This window comes from Lampris incognitus, chromosome 3 (genome assembly GCF_029633865.1).
Source record: "Lampris incognitus isolate fLamInc1 chromosome 3, fLamInc1.hap2, whole genome shotgun sequence".
Classification (NCBI taxonomy): Eukaryota; Metazoa; Chordata; class Actinopteri; order Lampriformes; family Lampridae; genus Lampris; species Lampris incognitus.
Window position 1 is genome coordinate 73,317,322 of NC_079213.1, and position 22,879 is coordinate 73,340,200.

At 42.9% G+C, this 22,879-nt stretch overlaps 1 protein-coding gene across 3 annotated transcripts in view; it reads right to left on the minus strand.

Moving 5' to 3' along the window:
- Window positions 1-4,259: 4,259 nt before the first annotated feature.
- tut4 (terminal uridylyl transferase 4) overlaps window positions 4,260-22,879 on the minus strand; it is a 57,865-nt gene continuing 39,245 nt past the window's right edge. For 2 of the 3 annotated variants that reach the window (XM_056275828.1, XM_056275829.1), the window contains 4 exons: window positions 21,144-21,241; window positions 20,398-20,947; window positions 19,609-19,779; window positions 4,260-4,784 (listed from right to left, as the gene is read on the minus strand). In XM_056275828.1, the coding sequence (XP_056131803.1) occupies window positions 4,696-4,784; window positions 19,609-19,779; window positions 20,398-20,947; window positions 21,144-21,241 (908 nt within the window). In that variant the 3' untranslated portion in view covers window positions 4,260-4,695. Of the gene's footprint in view, window positions 4,785-19,576; window positions 19,780-20,397; window positions 20,948-21,143; window positions 21,242-22,879 lie in introns of all 3 variants that reach the window. The other variant, XM_056275830.1, reaches the window with a different exon arrangement.

The window sequence follows — 22,879 nt, forward strand, 5'->3', positions numbered from 1 at the left end:
GACAGTTTCGTGCTTAGCTTTCTCCACAAAAATCTGGCGACCCCCCCCCCCATAAATCATCTCGTGACCCCCAGGTTGAGAACCAATGATGTACTGCATCAATAACTGACTAATTAATAATGGCAGCTTATCACTGTTTTTCTTTTTGATGATTCATTACAAAACCCGTCTGCATGTCAGACATCCTGCTGTGCTCCCCAAGGAGCCTCAGAACAGCAGCGAGGTGTCTTGGTGCATGCTCAGTAATCCAGGTAGGAAACTCAAGGTTGAACTGATTCAACCTTCTTTGAGCAGCAAGGTAAATTCAGACGCTCGCTTACAAAACAGATTGACAAGGCATATCATGCTATTAATAAAATATGCACATTTCATGCTTCCACCTCCCCCCCCAAATAATATTTACACTGTTCAGTCCCCTTTTTTAAGTAGTCATCGAGGTTCAGGTCAGGATCTTCAGTTGTCCTCAAGGCTTCACCAACACCAACCTCTACGGTACCTGTGGAAACCGAGACATGGCTCCAACGGTTCCAGAGGCAGGAGCGAGCCATGCACTTAAAGTGTTATCCAGAGCACAGGTAATAAAGAAAAAAGCACAACGCTCAAATGGCTCAAAATGAGATCTAGCAGTGGTAACTGTAAGATTTTCTTACAGCAATCAATGTTTTTGCAATTTCAGGATATACAGTGCATCCGGAAAGTATACACACCCCTTCACTTTCCCCACATTTTGTTATGTTACAGCCTTATTCCACAATGGATTAAATTCCTTTTTTTTTCATCAATCTACATACAATACCCCATAATGACAAAGTGAAAAAGGTTTTGTAGAAATTTTTGCAAATTTATTAAAAATAAAAAAACCGAAATATTGCATGTACATAAGTATTCACACCCTTTACTCAGTACTTGGTTGAGGCACCCTTGGCAGTGATTACAGCCTCAAGTCTTCTTGGGTATGAAGCGACAAGCTTGGCACACCTATATTTGGGGTATTTCTCCCCTTCTTCTCTGCAGATCCTCTCGAGCTCTGTAAGGTTAGATGGGGAGCGTCGCTGCACAGCTATTTTCAGGTCTTTCCAGAGATGTTCAATGGGGTTCAATTCTGGGCTCTGGCTGGGCCACTCAAGGACATTCACAGACTTGTCCTGAAGCCACTCCTTCGTTGTCTTGGCTGTGTGCTTAGGGTCGTTGTTGTGTTGAAAGGTAAACCTTCACCCCAGTCTGAGGTCCTGAGCGCTCTGGAGCAGGTTTTCATCAAGGATCTCTCTGTACTTTGCTCCATTCATCTTTCCCTCGATCCTGACTAGTCTCCCAGTTCCTGCCGCTGAAAAATATCCCCACAGCATGATGCTGCCACCACCATGCTTCACTGTAGGGATGGTATTAGCAAGGTGATGAGAGGTGCCTGGTTTCCTCCAGACGTGACGTTTGGCACTCGGGCCAAAGAGTTCAATCTTGGTTTCATCAGACCAAAGAATCTTGTGTCTCATGGTCTGAGAGTCCTTTAGGTGCTTTCTGGCAAACTCCAAGCGGGCTGTCATGTGGCTTTTGCTGAGCAGAGGCTTCCGTCTGGCCTCTCTACCATAAAGGCCTGATTGGTGGAGTGCTGCAGAGATGGTTGTCCTTCTGGAAGGTTCTCCCATCTCCACAGAGGAACGCTGGAGCTCTGTCAGAGTGACCATTGGATTCTTGGTCACCTCTCTGACCAAGGCCCTTCTCCCGCGATTGCTCAGTTTGGCTGGGCAGCCAGCTCTAGGAAGAGTCCTGGTGGATCCAAACTTCTTCCACTTACAAATGATGGAGACCACTGTGCTCTTCTGGACCTTCAAAGCTGTAGACATTTTTTTGTACCCTTCCCCAGATCTGTGCCTCAATACAATCCTGTCTCGGAGTTCCACAGACAATTCCTTTGACTTCATGGCTTGGTTTCTGCTCTGACATGCAGTCAACAGTGGGACCTTATATAAACAGGTGTGTGACTTTCCAAATCATGTCCCAATCCATTGAATTTACTACAGGTGGACTCCAATCAAGATGTAAAAACATCTCAAGGATGATCAGAGGAAACAGGATGAACCTGAGCTCAATTTTGAGTGTCATAGCAAAGGGTGTGAATACTTATGTACATGCAATATTTCAGTTTTTTAATTTTAATAAATTTGCAAAGATTTCTACAAAACCCTTTTCACTTTGTCATTATGGGGTATTGTGTGTAGATTGATGAGGAAAAAAAGGAATTTAATCCATTTTGGAATAAGGCTGTAACATAACAAGATGTGGGGAAAGTGAAGGGATGTGAATACTTTCCGGATGCACTGTATGCACAAGGACAAAGCAAAATGGTTATTTTAAAAATGCAACATCCTAAACCTCAGTCTGAGTGTGCTGAAAATTAGTGGAGCAATTCATGCAGCAGCAAACCAGGAACAAGCTCACCTTGTCACAGCTCTGCACCATCTTAAATGACTCTAAATCAATGGTAGTACATATGTGAAGGTAGGGATGGGTATCGTTAGGATTTTATCGATACTACTACTACTCTTACCGGTACTGCTTATCGGTTCGGTACTTTATCGATACTCTTATCGGTTATTTTTGATTATCATGCAAGAAAAAAAAAGATACTTAATTAAGAAAAGAATCGACATGTCTTTATTATTCTATTATATAACTTTATATAAATATAAACAAATATTATTTATTCAGCAGCAACAGCAGCAGCAATGTTTTAAATGCGTCTGAATTATAGACTTTATAATCAACATTCAACAACAACAAATAAGATAAAAAATAAAAGTAGATAAAGATAAAGAAAAAAATATATATTAAAAATAATTTTTTACAGCAAAAGGCTAACGGAAGTTCAAACAAACAAGAACATAGAACATTATCCTAACAGTTCTTCTGCAGAAAAATCAACATATCTGCCTTCTCCGGCAGGAGTCGTTATCTCTCTTGACTTATAGTGTCCCCGGCTATTAGCCTAGCTAACTCCGTATCTATGGCTTATATATTTGTAGCTAAACAATTAGCTAAGCAATTATATTTTATTTATTGGCCTATTCGTAATAATTCGTTATTAGGCTAGCTAACTCCGTATCTATGGCTCATACGGCTTACCTGCAGTGGACGTGGATGGAACACTACGAGCAAAGCAGTGGAAAACGCCGCATTTCTGCAGATTAATACCATGTTTCGACAAAAGATGTTTCGACAGATTGCTTGTATTGCCACCCTTACTGGCAAATGATTTGTTGCACTTGTGGCAACGAGCGTTGTTGTCATCGACTTTTGAAAAATATACCCAAACTTTTGAACGTTTAGTTCTGTCCGCCATGATGAGCCCTTGAGCAGAGCTGTCTGTGCGTGTGTGAGCGAGTGTGTGGAGCACAGCACAGCCCCGCCCCTCGCGCAGTAAGAGAGAGAGAGACAGAGAGATGGAGAAATCGGCAAACAAGATTATGTTTGCGACGTTTAAATTCCTCGAAAAACACAATTGCCACAATATAAATCTCACTCCATGATTTCTCGAGTACCTACCGACTACCGATAGCAGAACCGAAAACGTCGGATCTTAAAAATGCTCCGGTTTTTACTAATTTAGAACCGGTTCCCGTTTAGAACCGGATTTCGGGGGGCATCCCTAATGTGAAGTGCACATTTTAAGTATATTAGAGTGCTAGTTCTTATTGTGCATATTGTGAGCAGTTTTGACTCTGCCATATGTAAAATATGATTAATGTAAAGGAAATGACTGAAATGTTTTTCATCATAACTATTAAGCGGGCAAATGATCCATGTGATCTTTTTGTCACTAAACTGCTCAGCAACATTGGAAATTAGTTACTATTAAAACTCAAATCGTCATTTATATTCCATGTCTTTATCACTGTCCTGTTCCACCTTCGTGACATTATTTCATACCTTATAATTGCCAAACTGATTATCTAGCCAATGTAGCCTCGAAAAGTCATAGGTGCTGCCTCATTTCTGCTGAAGCAAAGCTTTAAAATGTAATTGGGTATTTGCTCAACAAATCCCGGCTTCAAATTGTTCATTCTAACATTGAAGCAGATTTCAAATTGGGGAAAAAAAGTGGTTGATAATATTGACTCTCCTAACACCTGCCCTCACGAGACGCACACACCTTGTGCACAACCTCTGGTTCTTGTAGAATACATGTTTTATAGCTCAAGGTCATGCAGTATTGCAATGGAATGTACACATGCTTTAAATAAAAATACAGGCACGCAAAAAAATTATTTGCTTTTTCTTTATTTTTTTCAAGCTTTAAAATGTTGCGATTTTTTTTTTTTCTTGCTATCCATCCTTTTGGCACTACATAATTAGGGGTGACATGTTAGGTTGTTTTTAAAACAAGTGTCTATTAAAAGCCTTTGTCTTGTGGCAAGCAAAGTATGAATACAGCTAATAAAAATAAAGGTTTACCTTTTTCCTCTTTATTTTATACATAAAATAAAAACACTTTTTGGACCCCCTCAAAAACAGGGGTATTAAAATATCTGACATTTGTATCACAAATCAATGTAATGAGACAAAAAAAAACATAAAAAACCTGTACAAAAATGATAAAATTCGTTTTAAAAATTCTTGTGACCAAATGATGCAAAGTCAAGATTACATGTTGCTTTGTTATGGTATTGACCATCAGCCTAATTAAACAGAGATGAAAGTTCACTTCTTCTGCTGGATGAAATTTAGATTTACATGGTGCCGGACGTGGGGGACCAGTGGGAAATTCTGATTGGGATGCATGACGGAACCTGGAGGAAAAAATACACACAAGAAAATTTGAGTTAACAGACAATTAAAGATAAAATTGATTTGAGTTAGTTTCAAGACCAGAAAGAGGAGCAGAAAGACATACCATTCCGGTTAACATTATTGGCACCCCTGATTTTTTTTTTTTATATATATCATGCACAATATCTTCAGAAATAAATTGAAATGTATTAACTTTGAATCATCAGAATATTTTAATAGGATGTCCAAAATTAATCAACAAAAAAGATGCATTTCCAATTTACATGCAGTGATTTCAAAAATAAACATAACATATGACCTGGACTTCATTAAAGGTGACCTTTCCTAATATTTGGTTGCACAACCTTTGGCAACAATGACAGCCTCCAAACATTCCTTTTAGGCATCGATACGTTTTTTGCACCTGTCTGCTGGTAGTTTCTCCCACTCTGTCACTGCAATTTTTTCAAGCTTGTCAATATTTGCAGGATTCTTTTTCCCAGTGGCAGATTTCAGCTCTCCAAAGATTTTCCTTTTCAACCATTCCTTTGTGCTTTGTGATGTGTGCTTTGGGTCCTTAAACTGCCGGAGGACCCATGATCTACGACCTAAACCTAGTTTCTGTACACTGGGTAGCACATTTTGCTCTAAAAGGCCTTTGTAATCTTGATTTCATGACTCCTTTAACATGTTCAAGGTCTCCAGTACAAGAGGCAGCAAAGCAGTCCCACAACATTATGGATCCACCATGTTTAACCATAGGTAGGGTGTCTTGATGCATGCTCAATAATCCATTTAAGAAAATCAAAGAAGGTTAAATCAGTTCATCTGGATACTCATTATTGACTTCCGATGCATGCCGAATCCTAAAACACCTATACAAATGAATGGAGACCCCATCACCACCACCGACTCTTTTAAATTCCTTGGAACATACATCAGCAATAACCTGAAGTGGAAAATTAACACAGAACACATCATTGCAAAAGCCCAACAACGACTTTACTTTCTTAGGCAGCTTAAAAAATACTGGATCAAACAACTGCTCATTCTGTTTTACTCAGCCATTATCAAGTCCATCATAACATCTTCTATTACAGTATGGTACGGCGGCATGGACAGTCAAACACGGAAAAAACTGCAGCAGCTTGTCAACAAGGCATCCAAAATCATAGGCAACCCACTCCCCTCAGTTGAATCTCTACATACCCGGACTGTAAAGAAGATCATCTCCGACCCCTCACATCATGCTCATCACCTCTTCCAGCTCCTTCCCTCGGGGAGGCGCTACAGGCCACTGTCCACTAAGACTAAACGCTTCAAAAAGTTTTTTTCCCCCAAGCCATCAAGACTCTGAATTCCTCCCTGTAGTCCCCTCCTCACACACCACCGTTCACCTAATTGTTATTCATGATATGTTTATTTCTGTTATTGTGTAACTGTATTGTTCATGATAATATGTGGAGTGTCTGTTGTTGTCAACGTATGTATTGTGATGCAGAGTTTGTGTACCAAAAACAAATTCCACCAGCCTTGGTCGTGTGGCTAATAAAACAATCTAATCTAATCAAATTTATTGACAAGATACTTACAACCCCGGGGTTCGAACCTGGGACCTTCTTGCTGTGAGGTAACAGCGCTAGCCACCGTGCAGCCCTCATCTAAGTGACCTCTTCAGTCTCGTAAGTAGGGTGTTCTTTTCCTTATACGCTTCATTGCATCGCCTCTATACAAATCGCTGTTCTGCTCTGCCAAAGAGCTTTACTTTGGTTTATCTGTCCATAGAACATTTTCCCAGGTTTCGGTAGGTTTTGGCCAGGGCTGAACGATTTGGGAAAATAATCTAATTGTGATTTTTTTTTAAGACCAATAGTGCCAATGCGATTTAGTATGCATTTTTTTAAGTTATCTTCTGTGTCATTCGCTAAACACAAGCAATAAAATCATTCTAGTATGACCGACACAAAAATAAAAATATAAACTACTCTTTCCTGTAATAGTCCATGGGCCAGATGATATTTCGGTACACTCAAGGTGGCAAAACTTACTTATAATTTTTGAAAGGATCCATGTCTGTAGATGATATTTTGGTATGATAACCATTCCTGAGTGGCAGCTGTATCACAGTTATCAGCTCATGAAGTTAACCACCCGCTAAACTAAATTGCATTTTAGACGCTGGTGCATATCCTGGTTTAGCCTCATGGTCAGGACATTTTTCAATGTTCTATAATATTGTCTTTGGTATCATTTTAAAGGGGACCTTCTTAGCTTTCATTCAAGCCCTGTTGTGGATATTTCTCACAAATATAGAGGTCACTTGAGCTCTTCAACCCGTCAATAACACACATCTTTCTGCAATGTTCGCCTAAACTATATACTTTCTTTTAGCCCTGTGGCATCTAGGAATATCAGGGACACAAAACACAAAAACTGGAATACTCACAGGACTGTAAAGATTCAGAAAATGTATAATATACCCATACTATTTCATTGTGTGAGGTGATTGTGAGCCTTAAATGAGAACTAGACCAAAGCCAGTTAGGTCACAAACTGGTCTCTATACATTTGTTTAAATACACAATCAAAATACATGATAAAAAGGAATACCATAGTGAGGTAATGAACTATTTTAATATTTTAAACAACATTGACATTTACATATACTTAGTCAATGATACATGTAATCCCATATCATTAGTGGGTATATGTAATGGTAATGGGTAGGGTAATGGGTATATGTGAATATGGTTACATTATTGTTATCAAGCTCTGGGTAACCAAGTCCAGAATCAACATCCTGTGCATCAATAGACTACTACCACAGTAATACCATCAGAATCATCACACTGTCATTCATCAAACTGCTCGTTTCTCTCATCATCTGACTCCCCAAGTTCAAAGTCCAGTTCTGGACCATCCTGCTGTTTTTGGTTACTGCAGGTCTGTAACCTGCACATGTCTGTGCATGGAAGTCCATTTGACAGGCACATGCAGCTTGGCATTTTGCATGAATGCACACACTTGCATGTTAGCATTTCCAAGACCACATCTGGTGCAGGTGGGGAGCGCATCCAGTAAATGGCCAGCTTGCCTTCATCCTCTGTCCATCCATACTCAGTAGGGCTTGGCACCACAGGGTTAGCCTGCAGACAGCACTTCCATATTGCTGCCTGATAGTTGGCTCGTTGAACATGCATAAAGAGACAGTCTCTACATGGTGGCAGCTGGCTGGACTCAACCTCTCCCCTTTTGGTGCAGAAGAGCTGGTAACGCAGTTTGTTCACCTCAGCAGTGCTGCTATTAGCAACATACATCCGACAGGTGAACTGCTCAATTTTCTGGAACAGCTCATCACTCACATTCCATGTCTGTCCCAGTTGACTAAAAGTCTCTTGGCAGGAAGTGTGCTTTCTCACTATCTTCAGGGCATTCAGCTTCCCTCGACCAGCGAATGCACTGACAGTGTCGCAGCCTGTGAAGGCATGTAAGCCAATTAGGCTGTCACAGATGCTGTCTCCAAGTGAACTTGCCAGTTTGGTGATGTCGACAAACCGTGTGCGGTTCTGAGTCCCACACTTCTGGTAGATGGGACAGGTGATGTCCTTCTGGAAGCCAAGACAAAGCACCATGACATCAGTGTCCTCAGCTGTGATGATAACTGACTTTGAGCCCGCATTTGCTGCATGCAATGCATGCAGGAGCAGACGGGTGTCAGCTTCTTCATGTGTGGAGTGCAGTTCTGCTGCTTCCTCACACCCATCTTCTGTCAACTTGTAGCAGGTTTCCTCACAGGTCATGTACAACACCTTGCCATGCAGCATAGCTCTGTATCGTGGGAGTTTCCACTCTTCCACCAGAAACTTGATGAGACTGGTCTTGTTGGAGGAACTGCACAGAAATTTTCTCCACTGCTGGACGTGGTGTCCCCCTGCAAGATTCTTGTACTGGAGAGTGATGTCTCCACCCCGGTTCAGTCGTTCAGCATCTTTGATCGAAGTCTGGTGATAGACATCAAAAACAACATCAATCCTCCCACTCTGTGCTCCCTCATGGAGGACCTGGGTCAAGGCTGACTCTGCCACCTGTGCAAAGGTTTTGTTGTTGCCATTCATTTTTTGGACCAGGCTCATCCCATCAATGATGGAAGTAGATGGGATTGGGATGTCTTCTGCAGGAGATACATTCTTTTCAAGCTCTCTGGCAAGTGCAGCCTTGTTTGTTTTTCGTAAGGACCCATCAGCATTTGCCAGTGCCCATGGTAGTGGGCCCAATGGGTAGGCAAGGACATCCTTCAGATTCACCTTCCTGCTTTCAGCCACCAGGATCATGTGACTGAAAAGGTTTCTATCTGCCTTCAGAACCACATCCTGTGCTTTCTTTCCATGAGCTTGTTTTGTGCTGACATTGGAGAATGTTTTCAGACTTTGTTTGGTCATCTTGTCGTGGAATTTCATAGGTGGTGGGTCTGCATCTAACCTTGTTTGCTGGAATGCTTGGTAGGCCTCTTCTCCTTTCTCAAGAGCTCTCAAGAGATCTATGGTCACATCAGGTGGAGCCATGTTGCCAGTGGAGAGGCTAACCAAATCAATCTCATCAGGGGACATAGGATTGAGCCAGTTATTCTCCATAAGGTCCATGAGAGACTGGACATCTGCTTCATCTCTCTTGATCCTTGGACTCTGTAGATCTGGATGAGACCATTTGCACCTGCCTTGACCTGTCAGGTCTCTCAGCTGTCTGAGGTACATGCTTCTATACTCAGCTGTGAGATAATATTTGGTCACAGCTCCTGGCTTCAAGCTGAATCCCTTTGTCCCTCCAGCTGTTTGGGTGTCTTTGTTCACCGTTTCTTCTATAGCTTGGTCAACAGGGATTCGGCCAAAGGGATTGGTGGAGCCCAGTTGGACTGAGAAGCCTCCTTCCATGAATTCTGTGTACACATCTGGGTGTGTGATGGGCAGCTCAGACATCTGGGCGTAGTAGTAGGGGAGGTAGCGTGCATAATTCATCCTGTCATAAGCAAAGCACCATGGGATCATTGCTCGAATGCTAGCCAAGTGTAGCATCCAGTCTCCCTCTCTGGATGCTCGGATGAGCCCCAACAAGATTTCAACCATGTCCAAATAGGACATCCAGAAGTTTGAGAGGCTGCCGTTTCCACCTCTAAGGAACTCACGGTAGACTTCAAATAGATCCATGATGCGTGTACAAGAGCTGTTCTCGAGGACCTCCTTCAAAGCATGTTGTGAGACTTCTTTCCCAAGGCTGTCAATGGTCTTCAGTGTCTCATTCAGGTGAACCATGTCATTCCTGTGAGTTTCTTCCAACCAGGACAGGAAACCATTCAAGGTCAGTCGCATGAGAGCCTCATACAGGAGCTTGTGTAGTCGCACTGCCCTGTTGTACTTGCGGCCATCCATAACACCAGCAATTGAGCCTTCTGCAATCATGCCAGACTCAATGCAGAGGTCTTTGAGTCCAGCATCTTGGAAACGCTTTCCTATTATTGCCAGCAGCGTGCAGATGGTGTGGAATACCCCAAGCCTAACGATGATATCATGGAACTTGTCATGGTGTTTCCATGTGATCTCGACAGCCTTTGCATACAGGGCTTGGTCAAAGAAACAGACAATCTTCCTCAGGCCTAAGCACTGCATGATGCTCAGTGACTAGTTAAGCACCTCGTTGACAGTAGACATTTGTGTCGCTGGAGCATTGATGGTAGGCAGATAGCCTATATTGTCGGGGATGACCGTCATCTCTCCTCGAGTCAGGATGTTGAAGCCTGTCCAGCTGCTGACTGACTGTTCTTCTTGTTGTGACATGCGTGCTAGGACCCAAAGAAGGTTTTTCTCTCTGGCAAGCTTAGTATTGGCTGCAGTATCGGCATCTGACTTTTTGCTTTGTGGTGGCCCTACCCGTTGTCCAGCATTGTAAGTTGGTAACATTGGTGGGGGTCCATCAATGCTTCTCTTCTTTGTTTTGGGAACAGTGGGCATGGGTTGGACAGGAAGTGGGTTGACTGGCTTTGCTTGCACAGCAATCCCATTGACTCTGTGAGATGTTCCCTCACCACTGACAGTTTCTTCAAGACGGTCGATATTGTCCCAGGCTAAAGTTGTGAATATGCCAGGATGGATGTTAGCTGGAAGGGCAATGCCACTCCCTGATGATGAGAGTTTCTGGAGACACAGGGCAGTGTTGATCTCTTCCATCTGTGAATAGGACACACTGTGACCAAGTCGGTTGAGGATGTTTATCAACTCTACATTTCCTGTCAACGATTTGACACTGAATGGCAGAACAATGTGCTTGGAAGGCTTGGTATTTCCACATGTCACTGCATATACTATGTCATGGCCAAATGACTGCAGAAGGCACTGCACTCTCTGGGATGCATGATCAGGATCATTTGAGCCTGTGAGTAGAGAGTAAAGGAAGATAATGAGCGACTCTGGAATGGTAGGACATTCTGCTTCTGGTTTGACTTCAGGCGGCCAGGTTTGAGGAACATCTTGACTTTTAATGTCTGCTCTCAATTTGATGGCTGCTTCGGCTATAACATCTTGTGCACTGACACTTTTCAGGGTCTGCAGCTCCCTTTTGAGAGACTGATTTTCTTTGGCAAGTTCCCTCATGGACAAGTTATCGGGATAGAGGAGGAATTTTCCTTTCTCATCAGGGAATATCTGCAAGGCTCCAGCAAACTCACTCTCCAGGTTTCGCCTTATGTGCTTCTTGGTTGATTCCTTGACTTGGGCAATGCCTTGGGAGTTCATTGAAGCTACCAGTCTAGAAGAGAGATCAGTCATTGTCATCACTTGAGGATTGCCAAAAAGCTCCATCCTGATGAAGAGGAACAGCTCATTGTATGCCTTATTCACAGCAGCTTCATACTGGGCTGCAGCATCATCACCTTCATTGCTGGCAACCTCTCCTTTGGAAACCTCTTCTTTGGTGTAAAGTCTATAGCATGACCTGTGGTAGTGCCCTTCAGCTGCTACAAGGTCTCTACTCACAATGGCAAGGATTCTGCTGTCCCTTTTCTTTGTGGCTGCACTCCCGATCTTTGCATCAGCTCGCAGTTCTCGACACTGCACCAGTACTTCTCTCGTATTCTGTCTCTTGGAATATTTGCTGTTTTTCTGACAAAATATGCACTCTGCATCATAAGTCCTAGATGTACTTGGAGCATGTCGAGCTACTCTCTTAGATTGTTTCTCTTCAGCAGAGACACAACTTTTCTTTTCTTTTGCAAGGAGGCCATCAAGAATTTGCTTCATAGTGAAGATACTGCGACACTTTCTGTGGTAGTAGATTGCTGGAATCTGTCCCTCAGGAATGTCTTTTGCCAGTTTCAAAACTGGTGCATGATTTCGTATCTGAGCTGCCCTGAGCAGAGTTCTCCATGAGTCGACACTTTGTAGTGAAACCAGCTTATCTGTATCATCAGAACAGTGGATAATGCACTCCACCCGTGGGCGCTTTGGTATTGGGTAAAAACTTGCTTGTTCACCAGTGGCCATATTCAGTCAGTTTTCACCTGCCACATACAAACAAATACATGTAACTTAGGTGTATGAACACTACTAAAACAAAGTTTACTTCGCTTCACCAGCGTCATATTACCATTATTTATCTTACATAGCCACAAATAGATACATTACCTAGTTGCTATGCAACAGCTGTATTTTGTCCACATGAGGCCTCTAAAATCAACACAAGATGAAAGTTCCTCGTAGCCACTTTAACTAATCATATTAACATATACATTAAAAGAACATGCTAACATTATGGGAAATTAGCTTACAATCTTCTCCAGAGTGAGACAAGAAGATAGATACCAGTTTCCTCTATATGTGTTTAGTAGAAAGCTATCTGGCTGCACGTTAGCCTAGCTTAGCACAATGAATGGAAGTACACAGTACTGGTTATCCTTGGTTGTTGGCCAACTAAGAACTGTCCCAGAGTTTAAGCTAGGCTAATCAGTACCAAGGGTGTTGAAATGCTATATTTGTAAAAATCTGGGCAAATACACAATCGTGAGAGGCACAGAAACAGGTTTCCTGAAAGAAAAATGAAATAGCTGCTCATTTGGAAAGGTTATCATGTATTATTTTACTTCTGTTAGTGTACCAAATAAAATGGCACCAGTGAAGTTGTGTCACCTTGGGTGATATCGATATCTGGTCTGACCCATGGACTAACTGGCTTTGGTCTAGTTAGTTTCTAAGTAATAATGCCCTTCTAATTTAAGGTTCACAATCACCTCACACAATGAAATAGTATGGGTATATTATACATTTCCTGAATCTTTACAGTCATGTGAGTATTCCAGTTTTTGTGTTTTGTGTCCCTGATATTCCTAGATGCCACAGGGCTAAAAGAAAGTATATAGTTTAGGCGAACATTGCAGAAAGATGTGTGTTATTGACGGGTTGAAGAGCTCAAGTGACCTCTATATTTGTGAGAAATATCCACAACAGGGCTTGAATGAAAGCTAAGAAGGTCCCCTTTAAAATGATACCAAAGACAATATTATAGAACATTGAAAAATGTCCTGACCATGAGGCTAAACCAGGATATGCACCAGCGTCTAAAATGCAATTTAGTTTAGCGGGTGGTTAACTTCATGAGCTGATAACTGTGATACAGCTGCCACTCAGGAATGGTTATCATACCAAAATATCATCTACAGACATGGATCCTTTCAAAAATTATAAGTAAGTTTTGCCACCTTGAGTGTACCGAAATAGGAAATTTTGGGCTCTGGCCCATGGACTATAAGCCAGGCCTACGTATTATGATGAAATGAGATAAATTGATGAATAAATTAATTGATAACACCTTTAACTATTGAACTGTAAAAATTAAAATCTTCAACTTCAAGCCTTGTAAACATGTAATATAATTATCATGACTTTTTTTTCCCCCTCTTGTATCCGGCCAATTACCCCATACTCTTCCGAGCCTTGCCGGTTGCTGCTCCACCCCCTCTGCTGAGACGGGGAGGGCTGCAGACTACCACATGCTTCCTCCGATACATGTGGAGTCGCCAGCCGCTTCTTTTCACCTGACAGTGAGGAGTTTCACCAGGGGGATGTAGCACGTGTGAGGATCACACTTTCCCCCCCAGTCCCCCCCCGAACAGGCACCCTGTCCGACCAGTGGGAGGCGCCAGTGCAGCGACCAGGACACACATCCGGCTTCTCACCAGCAGACACGGTCAGTTGTCTGTAGGGACGCCGGAGGTAACACGGGGATTCGAACCGGTGATCCCAGTGTTGTTAGGCAACGAAATAGACTGCTACGCTACCCGGATGCCCGCTTATCATGACTTTTTAATAAAATCTGAAAAAGGAACTGCAGAACAGGCCTGGTGTGAATATTAACATGAAAATATGAATCTTACTGATCTCCAGTCAGTAACATCACAAACTAAAGTGCAGAAATATATATATAAAAAAAATCTGTGGCGCTACCACTTTAGAAATATTTAGAGAACGTCTGTGGTCATGAAATCATTCGAGAGACTGGTGTTGGCCCACATGAAGGACATCATAGGCCCCCTGCAGTTTGCCAACCGAGCAAACAGGTCAGTGGTGGATGCAATCAACATGGGATTGCACTACATCTTCCAACACCTCGACTCCCCAGGGACATACGTAAGGGTCCCATTTGTAGACTTCAGCTCAGCATTCAACACCACCTTCCCAGATATCCTCCACTCCAAACTCACCTGGCTCACTGTACAAGCCGCCATCTGCCAGTGGAGTAAAAACTTCCTGAAAGACAGGAGGCAGCTGGTGAGGCTGGGGAAAATCACATCCAGCACCTAGACAATCAGCACTGGCGCCCCCCAGGGTATGTGTGCTCTCCCCTCTACTCTTCTTCCTCTACACAAATGACTGCACCTCAGGTGACCCGTCTGTTAAACTCCTGGACGACATAACCATCACTGGTCTTATACGGGATGGTGACGAGTCTGCATATAGATGGGAGGTTGATCAGCTGGCCCTCTGGTGCGGGCATAACAACCTGGAGCTGAATCCGCTCAAAACAGTGGACTTCAGGAGTTCCCCAACACTGCCCCCTCTCACCATACTGAACATGGTGTCTGTGGTGAAAACCTACAGATTTCTGGGTTCCACAATCATCTGCCACCCCAGGAACTGCTAATTCAGTTCTACACTGCAATAATCCAGTTTTTCCTCTGCACATCCATCACTGTCTGGTTTGGATTGGCCACCGAGCAGGACAGGGACAGACTACAATGGACAGTTAAGTCTGCAGAGAAAATCATTGGTGCCAATCTGCCCTCCATTCAGGACTTCTACACCTCCAGATTCACAAAACAGGCAAGCAACATCAGTGCAGACCCATTACACCCTGGTCACAACCTTTTCCAACTCCTCCCCTCTGGAAGGCAGTACAGAGCACTGCACCCCAAAACAACCAGATATAAAAACCATTTCTTTCTACGGGCAGTCATCAAATGAACGCTTAACACTGTCTAATAAACCCAACCATTTTGTATATATTGGTACACTTTGTCATGTCCATCTAGCTCAGGCATGTATGTAAGTAACCTAACATTTATTTCAGAATCTCTGATATATTCTCTGCACCATTGTACTTTATCGCCTCTTATTTTGCCTGTATAAGTCAATCCTTTTGTATATAACTAAAGATTGTTGTGTTGTTATTCTATGTTAAGTACACCGAGAGCCACAAAACCAAAGTTAAATTCCATGTATGTGCAAACATACATGGCCAATAAACACGATTCTAATGTAAGTGGTAGTACTGGAAAAACTGCTGTTTTTCGTTCCGCTGTGACTCTGCATGCACGTTTTATATAGCTCCATGTGAAGGCAATTTGTCACCCATATAATCATATATGATGTTTGCTTACTTTTAATCTTTGACCATGTTTAACTTTAATCTATATTGCTAAAATAAATGCTTTAAGTTCATGTATGTAACTGAACAAAGGTAGTGTTATAAAATGTCTTCCGCATGTGAACAAATAAAAGCCTATTGTTAATGATTAGCTGATAGATGAATGTACAGCAAATTCTGTACACAGTAATTGGAGAAATGGCCTTGGTGGGAAGTGAGCTGGATGAGGAGAGTAACATCCTATTGCATAGGAGCAGTGGACAGCTGCAGCGTCCAGGGACCAACTCCAGTTCTTTCCATTGCCTTCGTCAGGAGCAGACAGGAGTATTAACCCTAACATGCATATTTTTTTGATGGTGGGAGGAAACCAGAGCACCTGGAGGAAACCCACGCAGATATGGGGAGAACATGCAAAGTCCACACAGAAACAACCTGGGATGGCTTGAAGTTCAAACCCAGGACCTTCTTGCTGTGCTAACCACTGGGCCACAATGCCACCAGAATAACATTTTAGACTGGGAAATGGGTTTTTCACTACATCGCCTGTACCAGCGATATTATTTGCCTTGGAATAGATTTTATTGAACGCCCTATAAGAGACTGTACTGTACAGTCCACACTTAACTTTCCTCTGCTTGTACATCTGTTCATGCATCTATGCTTTGTGCATCTGTTCATGAGCATATTAAAGTGTTTCGCTCATTTATTGTCAGCGTGGAATTAAATAATTGCCTTGACACTATGGTATGGCAACCTGGGTAAAATATGTGCAGGATGGCATGCTGTACCATTTATCCAGTGTCTTTACCAAAACCATAAACCCGACCTTGGTCACCGTGTTGAGGGACATCATATCTTTCTCTGTGAACCCCGTATCGCCTGAGTAATTTTGCAGTGCTTTGTTTAATCTTGTTCATATTGAGATATACTCTAACATTTCAGTCAGTGATCCCTGCCAGGTGGTATTCAGCCTACCTGACACACCAGTGGTTGGGTTTTTAGCTATGCAAATTTTCACATATGGCCTTATGATGCTTTCTTAAATGCTGGAACAGGTTTGTACTGCTTCCCATGTTGTAGCTATGGTAGCGAGAGAGAGCTGAGATAGATGATCTTCAACAACCCAAAGAGGATGACATGGCAGCACCACCTAGTCTAAAAGAAGTCCAGCATGCCACCAGGAAGATGAAAATCAACAAGACTGCTGGTCCCGAAGGAATACTGGCAGAGGTAATGAGGGCAGGTGGACCTACACTCCTCAATATCCATGCCCCGCTACTTAAAATATGGAAAAAAGAGGAAATCCTTGCGCAATTTAGGGATGCACTCATTGTTTCTATTTTTAGAAAGGGGCCAAAGCCGAGTGCAGAAACTAACGTGGCATTTCCCTGCTTTCCGCCACAGGGAAAGCTCTGGCTAGGGTCTTGGCCAACAAACTCCTCCCAAAATCAGAGGCAGTTCTGCCAGAATCCCGGAATAGTTTTCATCCTAACAAAGGCACCGTGGACATGATTTTTACCACTTGCTAACGCCAAGGAAAAGCCCAGGAACAGAATCAACCATTGTGCATGGCCTTTATAGACTTAACCAAAGCTTTTGATTCTGTGAACTGTCAGGCCCTCTGGCTAGTTCTGTCAAAAATAGGTTGCCCTGACAAATATATCTGAGTACTTCAACTACGACATGACAATATGTCAGCTAGAGTACTCAGCTGTTATGGAGACGAAACAGTGTCCTTCAAGGTCCACAAAGGAGTTAAATAAGGTTGTGTCATTACCCCAACCCTGTTCTCTGTCTTCATTGCCACCATCCTCCACTTCACGGGTCTCAATCTGCCTCAGGGGGTCGAAATCATGTACAGAACTGATGTGAATCTTCTGAACATTAATAGATTCAGAGCTAAAAGTAAAACCACCACCACATTCATCATTGAGCTGCAGTATGCCGATGACAATGCCTTAGTTTAGTTCCTTATAGAAGAAGAATTAAAGAGCATAATGGATGCTTTTGCAAAGGCATACAAGTAGCTTGGCCAGGCCATTAACTTGAAAAAAAAAACACAAATATTCCCATCCATCTCTGTAGACAACACCAGACTTGAAAACGTGAAACAGGTCCCATATCTTGGCAGCCTTCTCTCAACATTGAAATACACCATTGTCTCCGTTGGGCCAGCTGGGCCTTCTCAAGATTGAGAAAAAGGGATTTTGAAAACTGCGACCTTCAGGCCAGAACAAAAATTCTGATGTGCAAAGTGGTAGTTCTGCTCACCCTATTGTATGAGTCAGAAACATTGTCCACATTTAGCAAGGCACCTGAAGGTACTCGAGGCATACCAACAGCGATGCTTAAGGAAGATTCTTAAGATCAGCTGGGAGGATAAGTGCATCAACTTCAGCTTCCTCAAGGAGGCCAACATGCCTACTGTAACCGCCACCATCGCACAACATCAGCTGAGATGAACTGGCCATGTCCTCTGTATGTGTGACTCTTGCCTCCCGAAACAAGTCCTTTACTCTCAGCTCGTGACAGGACGCCATGCCCCAGAAGGACAAAAGCAGCGATATAAAGATAACATCAAGGCCCACATAAAAAAGTTTGGCATTGACCTTAACACCTGGTAACAAGCAGCAAAAAACAGGGAGGCCTGGAGACTGGCTGTCTGGTACTGCGCGCTACAACCATAACCTCCACCGTGCTGCTGAAAACAAGTGCAGACTCAGAAAGGAGCGAGTTACCAGAAAGGCCCAAACCACATCCTCAACCACTCCTTCACACCCTTGCCCACATTGCACCAAAATATGCAGCTCCAAAATCAGCCTCTACACCCACCTGAAGATCCATAAGGACCCAGAGGGAGGACAGTCATACACGACCTCGACTGACTGCCAATGATGATGTTCCTTTTTGACACAAAAGCCACCTCTTCAGTGTTCAGTTCTGCTGAGGCCATTTTCACAAAATAGTAATGTCACTGCTAGAATGAAAGCATGTGTATACGTGAACCTAACATGGCCAGGTGTTTCTGACCCTCTGAAAAAAACTTTTTTTTTTAAATCGCAGCCTTTGCGATTGAAAATTGCATTCTATTACATTGCGATGTTGGTTTGCATTCGATTAATCTTTCAGCCCTAGTTTTAGTGAAGATCAGTGATGCCTTTTTATGTCTTTCCTTCAGCAGTGGGGCCCTCCTTGGCCTTTGCCCATAAAGCCCTTCTTGGTTTAGTGCACGGCATATGGTATGGGTTGAAACCATCCCTCCAAGATTGTTCCAAGTCAGCCTTAAGGTCTTTGGATGTTTTACATGGTGTTTTTTCCAGTTTGCAGCAACCTTCGAAGACTTCAGTCAACGATTTTCCTCTTTCCACTACATCCTCGGAGGTTCTTGAGTTTCATGAGGAGCAATCTTCTTAATAACGCTGCAAACTGTAGAAACAGGGATGCCAAGGTCTTTGGAGATGGCTTTGTACCCTTTGAATTTTTTGTTTAGTGATAATAGTATTTCTGATGCTCTCAGACCAACTCTCGTCTTCACCATTGTGAAAAACGGAATTAAAGTGGCCTCTTTAAGCATTAAAGCCATCATTCACTGGTTAATTAAAGTCAGGTGAGTCTAAACTACTTTTTTTTTTAACTGATTTGAATTCTTCAAAAGGGTGCAAATAATTGTGTCATACAAATTTTTCCTTTATACCTTTTCCTGCTATTTTTTTTCTTCTACATTTTTCATGGTTTTATCCTGTGCAGTTCTGTGTTAAACACAGGATTGCATATAGACCAAAGCTATTTTACTGCACACTTTTCTTTAGGAGCTATTGTACATGATGTACTTAAAATTCAGGGGTGCCCATAATGCGGACCAGAACTGTATGTATATTAAAAGTAGCAATGAAAAACAAGAGCTTGCCTTGTCTGATCTTGCTCTCTAGTCTCTCTCACCTTGGGCCAAAAAGGGCTTGCCAGGTTGGTAGCCTCCATTGCCCTGCTGGATGAAGTTCTGAGGCATGCGGTAGGGCCAGGATGGCGAGAGAGAGTACTGGGGCGTGTTATTGTGCTCCCAGGACCGAGAGCCTTGGGTTACACCCCCAAACTGAGCCTGGTATCCTGGCTCTGTAAAAGCAATACAAACAAGGTGGATTTTATCACTAACAATTTAAACAAGGTTTATACATGCACATTTTATTCATGCCTCACTGAGTCCCCATCACCTTAAAGTTCAACTCTCAACCAAGTGAAACCAAGTCTTTTTCAAATCTTCAGCTAATGTATTGCAGATATCTTCACAGCAAATACACAAGGTTGATTTTTTTGAAATCACAAATCGTCATAAAAGTAAGACAAACATGGTGGATTCTATCCATCACTGAACAATTTAAACAAGGTTTATACATGCAAATTTTATTCATGCCTCACTGAGTCCCATCACCATTAAACTATAACTCTCAACCAAGTGAAACCAAGTCCTTCCAGCTACTGTATTGCAGATATTTTCACAAAAAACACAAGGTTGATTTTTTTGAAATCACCAATCATCACCATTGCTATAGTGAAGTAATAATTTGTCCCAAACTCTAGTAGCTCTTACCCCCTTTAAACGATAGACAGAATCTGCCTAGGGCCATCAAGTTCAATCAACTTTGAGAAGAAGTAACCTTGAAGTCAGATACAGGATTAAAGTACAGACGATTGAATAACAGAAAGTGCTATCAAAGTTGACCCAATGAGTACCTGATTTGCCCACAGTGCCATTGCCCACAAGAGACCCTTGTTGTGACAGGTGACTGTGCCAGTGCCCCTCCCGTCCTGGGCCACCCATGGTAAGCTGCCTTCCTGCTGGCTGGGCAAAGATGATACTGGGATCATTAAGATTCATGGGGCTGGGACTACCCCCTGAGCTTGTGGGATTTCCATTACCGGAGGCTGGACGCAAGGGGAACTTCAGACCCGGCGGGGAGGGTGCAGTGGTGGAGGATGTCGGGAGGATGGGTCCATGGATGGGCCAGGAGGAGGAGGGAATATGAACTGGGTGATGGGATTGCCCCTGTGACTGGTGCTGGTGGGAGGACATGAGCCCCAGTGTTGGGAGTCCACCTGGGTGGTACTGGCCTGGGTGGGAAGTGGGGAAGCTAAAGAGAGAAAGAGGAACCTGGGGATGAGCAGGCTGCTTAGGGGGACCAGCAGAGATGGCCTTACTCTGGGAAGATTGTGGGGAGCTGGAGGACTGGGAGGAGAATGGGGTGGGCTGGGGAGAGTAGGGCGGAGTCTGGCGACTATCAGACTATAACAAGAAAGGAAGACAAAGAAAGGATTAGAAACAACAGTAAGCTGACAGTCAAATTTGCTTCACCTTAAACTATAATTCTCAACCAAGTGAAACCAAGTCTTTTTCAAATTTCCAGCTAATGTATTGCATATATTTTCACAGCAAACACACAAGGTTGATCTTTTTTTTTTTTTTTTTAAGTTCTACTCACACATTCAGAAGGTTGTCTGGTCCTTCCCGGGCGGTCAGGAGCTGTCTGGGGAATTGGAATGGACTGGGAGCTCACTATTGTTCGCACCATGTGGGGAGCTAAAGGAAAATAAATACCCATTATCTGAGGCCCTACAACAGCCTTTATGTCAGAACATTAGCATTGACCTACTTTAAACCTTTCATAAAGGGTAAGCTTGGTTAATGCTGGCACCACACTAGAGGATAATTGGGCAGATTTTGGGTCCGATTCACCCCTCTCAACAATTGCTGGGGCATTCCTGATTGGAGGCTGGTCTGAACTGATTCACCAGACAATGAAGATTTTGCTACCTCAACACTTTTGGGTGCGTTTAGTGGATTTTGGGCTGCTGATCACAAAAATCATCTTACAATTTTCCTATCACAAACCGTTTTGTAGATATAACCTATTTTTGTGATTTCCCATCATATTTTAAGTCTACTATTATATTGCCCACAAAGTAAGCTGTTTTGGTCAGTCCAAGCATGCCTGAGCATGCACTCAGTGAAGGTGCTATGTAAATGTCTTAGGCATGTCTGGCCATGCTTAGCCAGGTTAGATGCTGGCAGACAGGCTATAAAAGCTGCTCACATTTATAGATGCTGGTGGACACATGCTGATATACATGTTCTTCAGGCAATAGCATAGTGAGTATACTTAACAATAGGATTTATTCCTTCAGGAAGATTTAATACAGCAGAAATGTCTCGTCAATGTTGCAACAGCGTGGCAAGTATAAGAAAGCCTATGAGCTCTGCTTTGGATGTAAAATTTGTGACCAAGAGAAACCCTTGGCTCCTCACATTTGTTGTGCAATATGTGCAGTCAACCTGAGAGCTTGGCTCTGAGGTACCCGGAAGTCAATGCCATTTGCAGTCCCAATGATATGGCGAGAACAGAAGGATCACGTGACGGACTGTTACTTCTGTCTGACCAATGTACCTGGCTTCTTTACTAAAAATAAGAAATCTATTGAATACCCCAATCTACCTTCAGCCTTGAGACCAGTGCCACATAATTACAATTTGCCAGTACCGAAGCCACCAGAGGCATGGAGCCTAGATGATGCATATGAAGATCCTTTATGCCTGGTTACCCTCATCTGATAACACAGCCAGAATTAAATGACATGGTCAGAGACTTAGATTTGTCAAAAGCTAAAGCAGAACTCCTTGGTTCAAGATTGCACGGAAGGGATTTGCTGTCACCAGGTACAAAAATGTCTATCTTTTGGAACCGTCAACAACATTTGACAAACTTCTTTACGCAGGTTGACAACCTCTGTTTCTGCACTGACAATGATGACATTGATGGACTGTTCATGGCTTTGGGTTGTGTGCATGACCCACAACAATGGCATCTTATTATAGAGTTAAGCATGAAAGCTGTCCTGTTACACAATGGCAATGTTCACCCTTAGCTACCCATTGGCTATGCAGTGCACATGAAAGAAACCTACAATAAGATGGAACTGTTGTTGAAACACATACAGTACAACAACTATGACTAGAACACCTGTGGTGATCTGAAAGCATTGGCATTGCTACTAGAAATGCAGCTCGGATATACGAAGTACTGTTGTTTCCTTTGTGAATGGGATAGCCACGCTACAGAGCCACATGACACTAAAAAGAACCGATTACTCCGTAAGCATTTCATTCCAGGGCAGAAAAGTGTGGCGCATAAACCACTTGTTGACCCAACAGATATTTCTG